Raw genomic sequence first — 14,942 nt, 5'->3', positions numbered from 1 at the left:
CACCCTAGTTTTCACCCCCCAAGTCCAGGCAGCTTTACCTTGCCTGCAGGCCTTCTGCAGAAGGGGCCTAACACTGTGCCCCTTATTGTGCCATTTTACATTTCCTATGTACCTGATAGCGAACCAAAGCAGGTAGCCATTCCTGCCAATGCAGTATTCCAAACCCTCCCCTACCTCCTTCTCATCTCTGCTTGGGGGAACCGGTTCAACCAGTCTAATCTAGAGAAGAAACTGGTTGGGCTCTAAGGGTCCCATGGTTAGACCATGGAACAGACTGGACATCTGGAGTCTGGAACAGACTGGACATCTGGAGACTTTGGGGCCTGTATCAGATAGGGAAAATGGGATTTGGTACAAGCCTGAACGGGCCGTTCGTTGGTCCAATTCCAGTTTGTTGGTCCCCAATGTCTGCACTCCGGGTATGTTGAATTTCTTGTCTTGATCTTTTGTCATTCTGATAGCCCTGTGTTGTTAGGCCTATAAGTCAAGGAAGTGGAAAATGACTGAAGTCATTAAGCCAACACGATCAGTGTCTCCGAAAACAAAACAAAACAAAACAAAACTTGGAGATTAATCTAATGCAGCTTCTTGTTTTATAGATGAAAAGTCCTGCGATCCAGAGAGAGGAAGTGACTTGTCCAAAAGTACCCACAGCTTGCCAGACGCCCAGCCAGAACTGGAATCTAGGGCTCTGCCACTGCATTATGCTGCATTATGCATTATGTGACAAGAGCGTCACATGGCCCATGGTTGAAATCTGCTTCTGAAAAATAGGTGTTCGTTTCTTTTTTCAGTCCTTCCCACTTCCGCCCCAAAGCAGAACAGTTCTTTGGCTCAAAGGGGCCAGGCTCACTCTCCTCTCATTTTGTGGACCACCAGCTAATTCTCGTTCTGTGATCTTGGTCATTGGTGACAATGTACAGCACAGAGCAAAAAATAGCAGTTTGATTTTTTCCCCCTGTTCCAAGTTGAGCTTGAAGTGCTGGCAGTTTAAAACGAACTACACGAATAAATCTTGTTTTGACTCATAGTCCAGGGGGTGGGTAAATATGGAAACCCCCAAGATATAATTTTGCAGTCATTTTTTTCTTAGCATAACTACATGCTTTAATGTGCTGAGAAATTTTTTGTTCTGGCTCCAGAGAAGTAGCAGCACTATCCTGGCTAAGTGCTTTTTCTTGCCTCCCAGCAAATGGATATTAACACACACACACACACACACACACACACACACACACACACACACTACAACCAACCAACCAAACCCAGCAGCTGCACGTTCTGAGCTGAATGCCAGTCCTCTGCTCCAAGCTGACAGCTCATGTTATTTAAAGTCAGAGGTGGGTAATCTTTTGAATTTTAGCACGTCTGTCTTCCAACAAGCTCAAGTTCAAAGATAGGCAACTAAAATGGTTGAAGGTATGGAGAGGCTTCTGTGTCAGTGTCAGAGGACAGGAACCAGCTTTTTGGGGCCATCTCATAGCTCACAGAATAGACTCTGTGAAAAGTGGTGATTCTGACAGGTCCCACACAGACAGAGACTGTATGCCCAACTAAGTATGTTCTATTCCTTCCCTCTGACCTGCCATGCCTACGGAGTTCTACCAAGCATCTATAGAAATTTCAACAGAAATCAGGTGGGGCTTAGACTTGTTTGCCAAAGGAGGTGTGCTTTCGACTTTTAAAAGGAAGTGTTGCTTCATCTGATAGGTAATGATGAGCCTCTTTGTGCAACAACGGGTTGGGTATGTGAAAGGTGTCAGGTTTGGGCAGATAGCTCAAGGCTTGACATTAAAGTCAGAGAGGACCATGAGACACCCACCCTAAGCCCCGCCCTCCCCATGGCCCTGTGTCAGAGACTAGTCTTGGGCCAGGGTGATGATGGCTGACTGCCCATGGTGAATAGCACACCTTCCAGCCTTCCATGTGTTCTCACTTGTTTTTGCCTTGATTTTGGAGATAAGCCTGATTATCAGTGGCAGGCCAGGGTCCACAGAGGGGAAGTGAGGTGTCCAGAGTATTTGTGTAAGAGAGGAACAATGCAAAGAACAGAAGCCACAGCTCCAGCTGGGGGCTTGGCTTTTATCAGCTCCTTCTAAGATGTTTTATTTTTATAACCAAGAATTGCTTTAAAAAAGAAGACTGCTTCCCTTCCCCACCCAGAGGCAGCCCTGCTCTTTGTGGTACATGGGGCTCCAATGTTGGGCTTGTGACTATCCCTTACCTGATGCTTAGTCATTCAGTACCCACTATCCCCTTTGCAAGTGATGAAACTGAAGCCATCACCCATTCCAGCATACCAGAATCCGGGTTCGAATTCTGCCTGGGACTTCAAGTCTGATGCTCATATTTTCAGCATTTCCATGTCAAGAAATCCCACAAGCCTTAGTCATTCCTCACACATAAATCTACAAATATCTCTCATGTGCTCCAAACAGCAAGCCTTTTGGCCCATTTCCCTGCTTCCTTCTCTTTTTTCCCTTTTCTGTGAAAAAGTCTTCACACAAGTTTCTGTGGCACAACAGAGTCAGAAAATGGGGGTATTCCCATTACCCAGCACTCTGGTAATAGGGAGCCACAGCATTGTCTGCATGCCATTAGTGGTTTCTCATGTGCAAACAATTGAAATGTGGTGCAATCCACTTAGCACGTCAACTCCAGTGCACGTAATTTAATCTATTTCTGATGGATCAGAAGACACTGTAAAGATCATGTAGTGCCTTTGACTCATCATTATCAACATTAATTACCATCTTACCATGGATAAGTGGAAATACCACTTTTAGAGAGTTCTAGTTAATAAGACACTAAATAGCAGAGAGTTCACTGGAAATCAGAATTTAGAGAAAAACATTAGAGAATTGTGGACCCATATACTAAAGGGTCCTCATAACTCAGTGACTTTGTTATTGAATGTTCTTTGGGATTCTCTGAACCTTAACGTTCTCATTTAGGAAATGAGAATTTTTTTCACTACCAAACTGCGATAAAAATGAATGTGTAGATTAAGGAACCGTTGAAGCTTTATTTCAAATTTAATTGCATTCAAACTTAAAATACATGTACCTATTGGGTGGACTTTGGACATTTTTTTGAAATGGTGAGATAAAGCAGCTGAGTCATTGACAACACTGTAAGTGATTACTAGCTTGTGTTATCCCCTAACCCTCTCTATTTCGTAAAACATTTCTCTGTGATGAATAACTATTGTTTACCAAATTATTATTAAAAGCCCCTAATTAAATATCTCATGAAGTAAAAATCACAGACTGCTTAAATGTGAATATTACCATATTTACTCACTTAATAGCTGTGTGTCCTGGGCCCTTGGCTTGCCCTCCTCAGGGGCACAAAAGGTACACGCATTTCACAAGGGAGGAAGCCCTGGGGTGCAGAGACTCTAGGGTGCAGGCCTTTGGCTGATATGCCACAGTCACTGGAGGAGTAAAGAAGGTTGACCCCTTGAACAAACCTGTTACTTCTGGCCCAAGAAGTGCAGCTTCTGTGGCCACATGCTTCTTCCCCATGTGGGCCTTTGGTCAGAGCTAGAGCACCCAATAATAGTGATCTATCTGTACTGCCCCCCGTGGTGACCTCCAGTTAGGTGCACAACAATCCTTTTATAGGCACTGTGGCCCCACGCCTCAGGGAGCTTATGTGCCCAATATGAGGCCCCTGGAGATGCCATGCCTAATCAAAACAGTCCCTAGAAATGCTCCAAACCACATAGCATTAATTCCTCTCGTTCGTTCTGGTTCATTTAGACGAAGTCTGGTCACTTAGGAATGTTTTCGGGGATACCGTAAGTGCTAGAAACGGACACATAGTTCATGAATGTCTTCTGTCCCCTCATGCTGCTACCCACAGCACACCTGAGGAGCCTGCATGGCCCATCAGGCAAGGGTGAGTGGGGAGGGAGGGAGGCCTCAGACACCTCACAGAAGCCTCAGAAACTGAGGCTCTCAGCTTTTGGGATGACTCTTATCGCCCGGCCTGCTGTGGCAGCAGGGGATTCGCAAGCCAGATTGTATCTTTACTGCCAGCATTTTAAGCCTGCCCTTCTGGGTTTTCCTTCTGGATGCTTCTCTCAGTTGGGGGATTATCTGTTTTGCAGGAAGCTGTGGGAGACCGCATTCCTGTTCTTCTGCTGGGCAATAAAATTGACAATGAGAAAGAGCGGGAAGTTCCCCGAGGCCTTGGAGAGAAGCTTGCCAAGGTAAAGAGCAAACTTTCCATCTCTCTAGACAGGGTACGAGCCCGAGGACAGTCAGGCAAGTGCCCAAGGGCCTTGGTGGGAGCCTTCCCTGGAAGCCCCCTGGGAAGGAAGCAAGTGGGCAAGATGGGTGTCCTGGCATCGTGGGAATGGCATGTGGATGCCCGTGCATGTGGAACTTTCTGTAGAAAGTCACACATTGCAAGATAGAGCTGGCTAGGAATGACTAGGTGGTATGGGGAATTTTCCCAAACACTTTTCCCTGGAACTCAGAATGATAGATTCTTAGATAGTAGGAGGTTACTTCTTTAAATCCCCTATCTGATCTTTGAATGCCTTCCTCTGTGTTTCCACTTGATCACCTTCAGGGATGAAACACTCTCTGTAAGGCAGACTGTTCTTTGAACAGCTGTGTTCACGAGTTTATCCATTCTGATCAATATTGAGTCCAAAAGCGGTGAACCCAAGATAAACTCAGAGCATGCCCTCAAAACTTTACCATTAAAATAAGCATCAGCCCTCTTACCCACGCTGGGGGCCAATAAGGCTTGTTGGAAATCAGGCACAAACAGTGGCACTCCTTGGCTGTTTCTACTGCCTCCGAGTGCTTTTCAGGAACCTGTGTGTCTGAGAAGGTGGGGGTGCTTTCCAGCCCTAGGATTCCATATCTCTTAGTGTGCTTGCTGTAAACAGGCACTCATGGGACACCTGGGTGGCTCAGTTGGTTAAGCATCCGACTTTTGATTTCAGCCAGGTCATTATCCCAAGGTCATGGGATCAATCCCCACGTTGGGCTCTGTGCTAAGCGTGGAGTTGGCTTGAGGTTCTTTCTCTTTCTCCCTCCACCCCTTCTCTTTCTCTCTCTTTCTCTCAAACTAAAAAAAAAAAATAATAATAGGGGTGCCTGGGTGGCTCAGTCAGTTAAATATCCAACTCTTGTTTCCGGCTCAGGTCATGATCTCACAGTTGTGAGTTCGAGCCCCACATTGGGCTCCGCACTGACAGTGGGAAACCTGCTTGGAGTTCTCTCTCTCCCTCTCTCTCTCTCTGCCCCTCCCCTGCTCACATGCTTTCTCACTCTCTCTCAAAATAAAGAAATAAACATTGAAAAATACTAATAAATAAATAAACAAACAGGGACTTGTGACCCCAGAGGTCAGGAAAATGGGCACAGATGGTAAGAGTCAAGTAAAAAAGGAGCAGGAAGGGTTTGGCAGGTGTTCCTGCGAAGGGTCAGAGGGTAGCCACATGTCTGCAGTCCCTTACCCACCATGCTCACAATACTGAAACAGAAAGGTTTCTAGTGTTTTGTCTGGCAGAAAAATCTGACCAGGACTGACATGAAGCCATTTATGGTCTTTTTGTTTACCTCACTTGGATGAATTTTCCTATGTTTCAAGAAATATTAATATGTTTGATCATAGGGTGCTATCCCAGACCAACTGAGGGTAATATATAGTATATACATCTGTTATTTTTGTGAAACTCAGAGTCTCTGGATTCCAAAGTACATCTATATCCAAGGAGTTTGATTAATGAACTGCAGGCCTGTATATTTATCATCCCATTTTTTTTCCCTTTTTATTCTTTTTTTTTTTTTTTTTGGTCAGTTAAAAAACGAACATACAAGCAAATGAGGCTCAGAGCAGTTAAGTGGTTAATTCGAGTGATTGTACAGGTCCTCAGGGGTGGAGTCAAGACTTGAAGCTGGAAGGTGGATCATGCCTTCCAATTCTAGATCCTATGTACTCTCCCTCCTCCCACCGTGAAGTCTTCATTCTTCCAAAGACTGACCCAGAGTCTGGCTGTGGCACAAGTGTGGACAGGGGTAGGATCTAGGCCTCTGGGGTGTGAACCAGGAAAGCTGAACTGGGGGCCAGTGTCTAGAGCCTCCTGATCTGCAAGCCACAGAAGTGTCCTCATTCAGTGCCTGCATCCCTACAGGGCATCAGCCTCCAGAGTTTCATGCCACTAGCAATGTCCTAAGGAAGCAGGAAATCTATTAACAGGAGTGATAAATGGATATAATGATGAGGCTTAGCCAAGAGCCCCCACCACGCAGGCAGCACAGCCTCTGCGTCCTGAAGTGATCGACAACTGTCCTGTGACACGAATGCTGACAGCCTAGGCAGCTGGAATAGTAATTAACTGGTGTGAAGGAGAATTCCTACTGGTGTACCTCAGTGACATCTGCCCCAAAGTTCACGGAATGCCGGTGTTCTGGGCAAAACAAGCTGCTGGGAGGCCTGCCATTAACTCAATAAGTCACTGAATGAACTGACCCGCCCTTTATACTATGCCCTTGGTTTCCCTGCCTGTGCATTGTGGAGAATGTGGTGCATCCTGGCCTTTGTTCCTCTGCCTGCACCACAGGCTGGTGTGAAAAGGAAATGGGCATCTACATACCTCAGAGCAATTTGTGAAAGCGTGAAGCACTAAGGCAGCATACTGTTTGGTGTTTTACAATTGTTATAGCTCACCTGGGAGATGCTTACAGAACTTGCATTAGGCAGGGAGCTTGAGGAGACTGAAATCAACCTTGAAGAGAGCAGGGATGGGGAGAGGAATTAAAGGGGACTGTGAGAGGAAGTGAGGCAGGCGGGCCGATGTAGATGGGTGTTCTCCTCCCATGGGTCCCTCGAGCTCCCCCAGTACTCTCTTTTTGTCCCCTCTGCTTTATGGTTCTAGGAGAACAATCTGATCTTCTATGAATGCAGTGCCTATTCCGGTCACAACACCAAAGAGTCCCTACTTCATCTAGCCAGGTAAGGAAGGAGGCACATCCCAGCAAACAGAGTCTGGTGGGAAGCACTGCACTCACCCCTGAGAGGCCATTCCTCTGTCTGCCGAGCCTTCTGGGTAAAGGGGTTGGAGGCCTAGGGCTTTGTATGGGATTCAGGGACAGCCCTCTGAAACACAATAGGGACAAAAAAGAAAGCCCCCTTGCCTCTTGCCCACCCCCCCATAGTCTTCTTCTGGGTCTTAAAAGCTGCCCTTTTCCCAGGGATCCTCTTTTTAAATGCAAATTGCTTCCAGGAAAGGTCTTATCATAGGTCCCTGAACACTGGCTAATATCTTAGCAGAGATTAGCTGGCAGCAGGCAGGGAACAAGAACAGTTATAATATGGGCACGGGGGAGGGTGAGGAGAAGCCAGGGAGAGGAGGGGCTATTTGGGGGAACGAGAGGCATCTAAGGTGACAGCTCTCAAAGGGTTAGTTCCATCAAAAGACTGGTTTCATAAGCCTCCGCCTATACCAAAATTTAAAAAAAAAAAAAAAAGAACCATACAGGGCCCCATTTTCAATACTTGGAAATTCACTCATTTACCCATCTTGGCATTCATTTCATTCTATCTGTCCACCGACCTAACCATCCATACACCCAGTCACCTATCCACCCATCTACCTATTCATCCATCCACCCATCCATCTATCCATCTATCCACCTATTCCTCCAGTCTATCCAGCCATCCATCCACCCATTCACACATCCATTTATGCATCCCTACATGTATCCATTAATTCACCAATGCATCCATCCATCCATCCATCCATCCAACAAATACTTAATAGTGCCCATTTTGGGTCCAGTGCTGATTCTGGGGAATTTTGTAAATATTTTCATTTGATTAATTAAGAACCCAGAATAACATTTTCTATGCATTGGAGAGACTGTGGAGTTATGGAAGACCATGAGGAAAGTTCTAGGCTTTTTTCTGCCACTGATTCTGGGATAAAGTAAGTCTACCTCTCTGAGATTTGCCCCCAGCATAGGAACATCAATCATACCCTCTCTGCCTACTCAGACTGTTGTAAAATCAAAAGGGATGCTTAAGGTGAAAGCACATTGAGAGTATAAAGCAGGGATAAGATACTTACCACTATTTTTAATTCTTCACCTCCTACATTTAATCTGCAACTGTGGCAACATGGGACAGACCTTCTATAGAGTTAATAACCAAAAAGTATCTTCTTTGAGTCTCTACTGTGTGCCAGGTACTACGATAGGCTACAGAGACACAGAGACAAAGTATATAGTCTCTGCCTTCAAGCAGCTTTCTCACCTCAGGGAGCCAACAAAGGAAGCAGTGCATTATGACATGGGGTGATGGGGTTTTTACAGAGGAATGGTCAAAATGCTGTCAGGGGCACTTACATCACCTGGAAAATCTGGGGAGGCTTCTTTGAGGAGGTGTCATGAAGGATCCATATTGGTTAAACTTCGTCTTTACAAATCATGGTTATGTACCTGCACTTCCCATGGGGAGACTTTGAAAACTCTGATGCTCTGGTGATGTTGGGTTCCCTCCTTATCATCCAGATGGCCTATATATATAACCCAATGGCCTAGCAGCTCTTCTCTACTGACGCTATACCTTCCCCTCTCCCAGGATCCTCAAGAAACAAGAAGATACAGCAAGAGAGGACACCATACAGGTTGACCGCTCTGCCAAAAAGAAATCCTGCTGTGGCTGATAGGAGTCCTCCTAAGACTGTTCCACCCAGGCCTGGGGTCCTAGGACCTACCCTGAATCCTGCACATAGGCTCCCACTTGGATGCCTCCACCATAACCCGCCCAAACCTTTGTCTGTGTCAGTGACTTGCCTCCACCAACAGGAGGGGAAGCACATCTAGTCAGGAAAGCTGCTCTTGGAGCATTTTGAAATCTTCTCTCTCTTCTCTCTCTAGACCCCAGATGCCCATTTTCCCCCCAGCTTGGATTTGTGGGGAAAAGAAACAGATGGGATTTTCCAGAAAAATCACCACATGCCTTCTCCACCTCCCTTCTGCTCCCCTTGCCCTTTGGAGCTGCAGCACTGTGGTTGCCATGGCAACTGTGCAGGGCAGACTTGCTGCTTCCTGTAGGCCAAAGTAAAGCACTTGGGCAGGGCCAGGGTGGTTGGTCTTCCCTTGGCTCCTCGGGACATCAATGGGATGCTCTTGGCATATGCTTCATGGACTTTGAGATGCCCACACAGGTTGAGAAAAGCAAGCCAGGGCACCCACATTCTATTCCACACCCCACCTCCAGGGGCCCTGCTTCTTGCCAGGCTGCAGAAACCAGCCTCTAAGCAGCCAGCATGTCTACTATATTTGTTCCCTTGGGGTCTCGGGAACAGTGCCTTACAAGAAACCCACAGCCTTTTCTCTCAACCACCCACCCATGACCCTGACTCCAGGGTGGACTGCGGGTGATTTAAGTATTAAGTGTGTGCCCATGATTAGGGAGAGGGCTTCCTTCCTACTTAACTTTCACTAAGAGATGAAAAGAAAATTAGGGAGAAAAACCCATCTGCTGCTAAACAGAGCGACCATTTCTGGAGTATAAATAAGGTATACATAGCTCTGTGAAAGCCATTTTCCAATGTTTCTCAAAATAGCTCTTCGGAAAATTGTACATGATGATTAATGGGATAGATTGACCTGCAGGCAGTGAGACCCAGCACCAGGTCCACAGTTACTGACTTCATTTTATTTTATTTTATATTTCCAGAGGACTGTATTACAAAAAAGAAAGTGAGGCCGTGGTGTTGACATATAGCTGGTGTTTAAGAAGTAAGCAGAGTATAGCTATAGGCTTCAGCATCCCTGTGACTCTACCAGCACAGGGCACTCACATTGAGGGGAATGATCTGGGCCCATGCATTGTTCCTTTGTCTGGGTAGTGGTGAGTTTCCAGCCCCAGCAGTGCTCCAGCATCACTGGGGTGGAGGGTGCTGGTAAAGGCATTCTCGCCCTGGGTGGGGAGCTTGGGTGAAAAGATCATAAAGATCACTGCATATTACTGCTCTAGGGCTGCAGGCCCAGCCCCACAGGGAAGTGAGTGGTACCCACACCCAATCAGAACATGTAAGAATAGAGAGGAGCAGAAAGTGTCCACAGGCCTCCAAGAAGATTCAAGACAACTGTGCACAGCCAGCCAGGCAGAAGAGAATCCTCTGGTCAGAGTTCCCTGTAGCCTCCACCCCAGACTCCTAAAAGCATCAGTGCCCTGTGGGTCACCAGGCAAGTGCCTGCCTCCTTTTCGTAGGCTTTTCTTTCCCCCATTTAGTGCTTGGAGGCACCAGGGAGCCCACGGAGGGTGTAGAACAAAAGCCAGCACTAAGTACCAGGAGGTGCCCCATGGTCTTGGGCAAGTCAGCTCCCTGCCTGGGCCCCCTTCCCATCAGTAAAATGAGGCGTGGGCTATTCGACACTTCTGGCTCTTCCTGCTCAGAATGCTTATGATGACAGTAGGGGCTCTGGCCCCTAGTCCTAATTTGAAGGGAACTCACAGGAAATTCCTTTCTCTAAGAGAGGGCACTGGTGATGGTCTCATTAGTGGGATGCAGGGGATCACCCAGAAGTAGCCCTCCAATATCTGTGTGGGTGTGTGCTGCTGTGTGATTATATGTTATGGGGAGGGTGCAGAAAGAGGGTAGGGATAGCCATAAAGAAAGCAAACCAACTCTCCTGCTTCTGAAAACAAAAAAGCAGAGATGGCAACTGGAATTTATGGGTCAGGCAGGCTATACCTGGAGTTGCCCAGCCCACACATGCTTTTATCCCCTATACCTAGTCCCTGGTTTGGGGCTGCATTTGTCCACTTCAGAAAAGTGCATCTAGGGGTTACAGCAGGGTGGAGTGATCCTAGTGCTGACCCACCAAGTAAACCCCCACAAATCCTCAAAGGTCCAGGCAGAAAGAAGAGAGTAGGAAAGGTCTTTAGGCCCCTGCTGCTTCTTTTTCCAACTCCACTTGAGACAACTATGCATGATGGCACCTCAGAGAGACTCTGAGAAATTCTGTGTCCCCAGATCAGAGCATCCCCCCTCTCCCCATTCCTTTTAAGCTATCATGGTGATCAAAGACACCCCGGTGGCTGTGAGCCTGTCCCAGGGCCTGGCAGAGTGCTGTCGGGGAAACCTTTGGTTCCATCCTATTTTCATTGCTAAAATGGCCTTGAGCAAGTCACCTGAACAGGTTTCATGTTTAGCTGTAGGTTGGAGGTTTCAATGTCTACTTTCCATGGATATTTTAAGTATTAAATGAGGCAATGAATGTGAAATACTTAACGCAGTGCCCAGCACATAATAGGTACTAACAAGTACGGGCTATTATTGTTGTCAACATTGAGTCACTTCCCAGGCCATCATTAGCCTTGCCCTAATTTCAGATTTAGAACCAGCTAACACTGATCATGTACCCATAAGTGAGGGCTTTCACAAATACTACCTCATTTGAGTACCCAATTGCCCTGCTCATTTGCCTGGCTTATGAACTTGTTTTCAGTATTGCCTCCTGGCCCTGATCTTTTTTTGTTCCTGTGGGTTTCCTGGCTTTCCAAACACCCATATCTTACCAGTGTCTGTGGTATGGTTTCAGCCCTCAGTCCATTCTGCTTCCCTCCCTGTGGTTCTCCAGGACTCAGACAGCAGCTCAGACCTGGTGCCAGGGTGTTTACCTAAGAATGACCTGTGCTCATCACAATCCTTGGCCCCACATTTTTCTCCCCTGTTCTGACTCCTTGTGCTCCTTCTGGTATCTGCTGCTGCCCTCAGCCCCAAGTTGTCCCCAAGAACTTCAGCACCAAACCAAAGCCCTAGTTATTTTGCTGCTTGTCTAGCATTTGTCTTTCTTGACAGTCCCTGAAGTCTTTTCTGATCCTCCGTGATACACTAGCTTTCTTCCACCTCTCCCCATCCTGTACTTTTCCTCTGTTCTTAACATTTCCACCCAATCTTGGACTCCCCTTTTCCCTACTCTCCACACCCTGGGCCCACTCCAGGCCATAACTGTATGTTCTATCAAAAATAGCTCAACCTTTTGTCTCTGTCACTAGCAGTCAATGCTCTAAAGGAGCTTAAACCAATTTCAGCTAAGATATTAATGCAATTGGTGGTTTAAGGGCTATGTATATACTTTAACAAAAAATTAAAGGAGGCAAAACTTTATCTCAAGGGAATAAATTCCTAATGGTCATGGGGGTCAAAGATTTAAGACAGAACTGCCTTCCCCTAACACAATTTGCTTCAACCTATTTCTAGGTTCATATAGGTTTATAATTGTTACATCTTCTTTATGAATTGACCCTTTATCATTATAAGGTGTCTTTCTTGCCTTTAGTAACAATTTTTGTCTTAAAGTCTATTTTGTCTAATATCAGTATAGCCACACCAGCTCTCACTTTCTGCCTATTTATGCTTTTAAATCTAAACTAAGTCTCTTGTAGACAGCATGTAGTTGGATTGTGGTTTTTTTGGGGGGGATTGCTTTTTGTTTTTGTTTTTTATTTTAGAAAGAGAGAGAGAGAGCACATGAGAGAGTGAAGCAGAGGGAAAGAGAAAGACACAGGGCTCAATCCCATGATCCTGGGATCATGACCTGGGCCAAAATGAAGAGTGAGATGCTCAACCAACTGAGCCACCCAGATGCCCCTCGATCATGTTTTAAATCTATTCTTCCAATCTCTGCCCTTTAATTGGAGAGTTTGCTATGTTTACATTTAATATAGTGGGTAAAGTAAGATTTAGTGTCTACCATTTTGCTAGTTCTTTTCTATTTTTTTTTTCAACGTTTATTTATTTTTTTTGGGACAGAGAGAGAGCATGAACGGGGGAGGGGCAGAGAGAGAGGGAGACACAGATCGGAAACAGGCTCCAGGCTCCGAGCCATCAGCCCAGAGCCTGACGCAGGGCTCGAACTCCGGGACCGCGAGATCGTGACCTGGCTGAAGTCGGACGCTTAACCGACTGCGCCACCGAGGCGCCCCGCTAGTTCTTTTCTATATTTTATATTCTTTGTTCTTCTGTTTCTCCATTACTACTTTCTCTTGTGTTAAATAATTAATTTCTAGTGCACTATTTTAATACCATTCCATTCACTATATATATTTTAACTTATTTTCTTGGTGACTGCCCTGTAAGTAACCATTAATATCTCAATTTATAGCAATCTAGTTTGGATTAATACCAACTTAATTTCAATATCACACAAAACTTTGCTCCTCTATAGTTCCATGCCCCCCTCTCATATGTTGTTATTTTCACAAATTGTATCTTTATACATTTTGTTCCCATCAACGTAGATTTATTGCTATTGATTTATGCAGTTGTCTTTTAAATCAGATTTTAAAAGGAGTTATAAACAAAAAATACATTCATACCATTTTCTGTATTTAATTACATAATTATTTTTACTAGTGCTCTTTTTTTCTTCATGTTGATTCAAGTTACTATCTAGAGCCTTTTCACTTCACCAATATTTCTTATAGGAAAAACCCCTCTCAGTTTTGTTTACATGAAAATGTTGATTTATCCTTCAGTTTTGAAGGATAGTTTTGTCCGATTTTGAACTTCTGGTTGACAGCGTTTTTGCCCCTTTGCTACTTTGAATATACCATGCCTAGTTTCTGGCCCCCATGGTTTCTAATGAGAAATTACCTGTTAATCTTATTGAAGCTCTTTTGTGTATGTTGAATTGCTTTTGTTTTGCTGCTTTCAAAATTCTTATTTTTTTGGCTTTCAACAATTTGATTTTGATGTGTCTAGCTGTAGGTCTTTTTAAGTTTATCCTACTTGGAGTTTGTGTAGCATCTTGGTTGGTTTCCATCAAATTTGGGGAGTTTTTGGTCATTATTTCCTTAAGTATTCTTTACACCCTTTTCCCCCCTCCTTTCCTTCTCCTGTAATGCATATGTTGGCATGCTCGATGGTGTCCCACAGGTTTCAGAGGTTTTGTTCATTCTTTTCTTCATTGTTTTTTGTGTTCTTCAGACTGCATAATCTCACTTGCCCTATATTCAAGTTCACTGATTCTTTCTTCTGCCTGCTGAAATATGCTATTGGGACCCTCTAGTGAATTTTTTTTTCCATTGTACTTTTCAACTTCAGAATTTCTATTTGGTCCTTTTTATAATTTGTATATCTTTATTGATTCTCTCTATTTGGTGGGATTTTGTTCTCATGATTTCCTTTAGTTTAGACATGGTTTCCTTTAGGTCTTTGAACATATTTAAGTAACTCACTTAAAATTTCAGAGACCTCACATTAGTAGCCACCTGCACTGTGTACAAATCAAGTTCTGCTTTGCAGTCGTTGCTTCCTTCCTCATACTTCACACAACATAGCCAGAACTTGTCTCATTCCTTAACCCAACCTCAAACCTCCTACCTACAGCCTTACCTGACTTCAAGATTGGAGGAGGGATATGAAACTCAAAAGTCTTTCAGATCTGAGAACTGTCCCCTCCACCTTGAGCTCCTTCATGTCCTGCTGGAGATGTACTGCCCAAGGAAGTGTCCAGCTCCTGGAGGAAGTGACGGGAGGCCAGAAATCCTCAGGCAGTGTTTTCTTTCCTGCCAGGAATCCAGACATTCCATAAAGCTTCACTCAGAAGGGATGGGGGATGGGAAGGGAGGAACTACAGATCAGAAGTGTTTAATTACTTCAAAATAATGAAATCACAGTACATAAGCATACAGAAACAAAGATTTAAGCAACTTCTTGGTGACTGGGCTTAGGAGCACTGTCACCTCTCCTCCCATTATTTGGGGAAAAGAAATTTGCTACACAAAGCCCAGCCAAGTTTAGTCAAAAATCTATAGGATTTTACTTTATTAGTTATTTCTTCCCTTCTTATCTGGTGTGTGTGTGTGTGCGTGTGTGTGTGTGTGTGTCAGGGTGAGGGGTAGGGATGATGAGGGGTAGGGGTAGGGTTGCCAGGATGTAGGATCTTTCTAAACCTTCC

General features: G+C 45.1%; 1 protein-coding gene across 4 annotated transcripts in view; it reads left to right on the top strand.

Moving 5' to 3' along the window:
• The window catches only part of CRACR2A (calcium release activated channel regulator 2A), a 136,072-nt gene extending 123,317 nt beyond the window's left edge, over positions 1–12,755 (top strand). For all 4 annotated transcript variants that reach the window (XM_027074070.2, XM_027074069.2, XM_053225733.1 and 1 more), the window contains 3 exons: positions 4,115–4,216; positions 6,902–6,978; positions 8,605–12,755. In XM_027074070.2, coding sequence (XP_026929871.1) covers positions 4,115–4,216; positions 6,902–6,978; positions 8,605–8,689 — 264 coding nt within the window. In that variant the 3' untranslated portion in view covers positions 8,690–12,755. The remainder of the gene's footprint in view (positions 1–4,114; positions 4,217–6,901; positions 6,979–8,604) is intronic.
• The last annotated feature ends 2,187 nt before the right edge of the window (positions 12,756–14,942 follow it).

This window comes from Acinonyx jubatus, chromosome B4 (genome assembly GCF_027475565.1).
Source record: "Acinonyx jubatus isolate Ajub_Pintada_27869175 chromosome B4, VMU_Ajub_asm_v1.0, whole genome shotgun sequence".
NCBI lineage: Eukaryota > Metazoa > Chordata > Mammalia > Carnivora > Felidae > Acinonyx > Acinonyx jubatus.
This window is presented reverse-complemented; position numbering and strand designations above follow the sequence as displayed.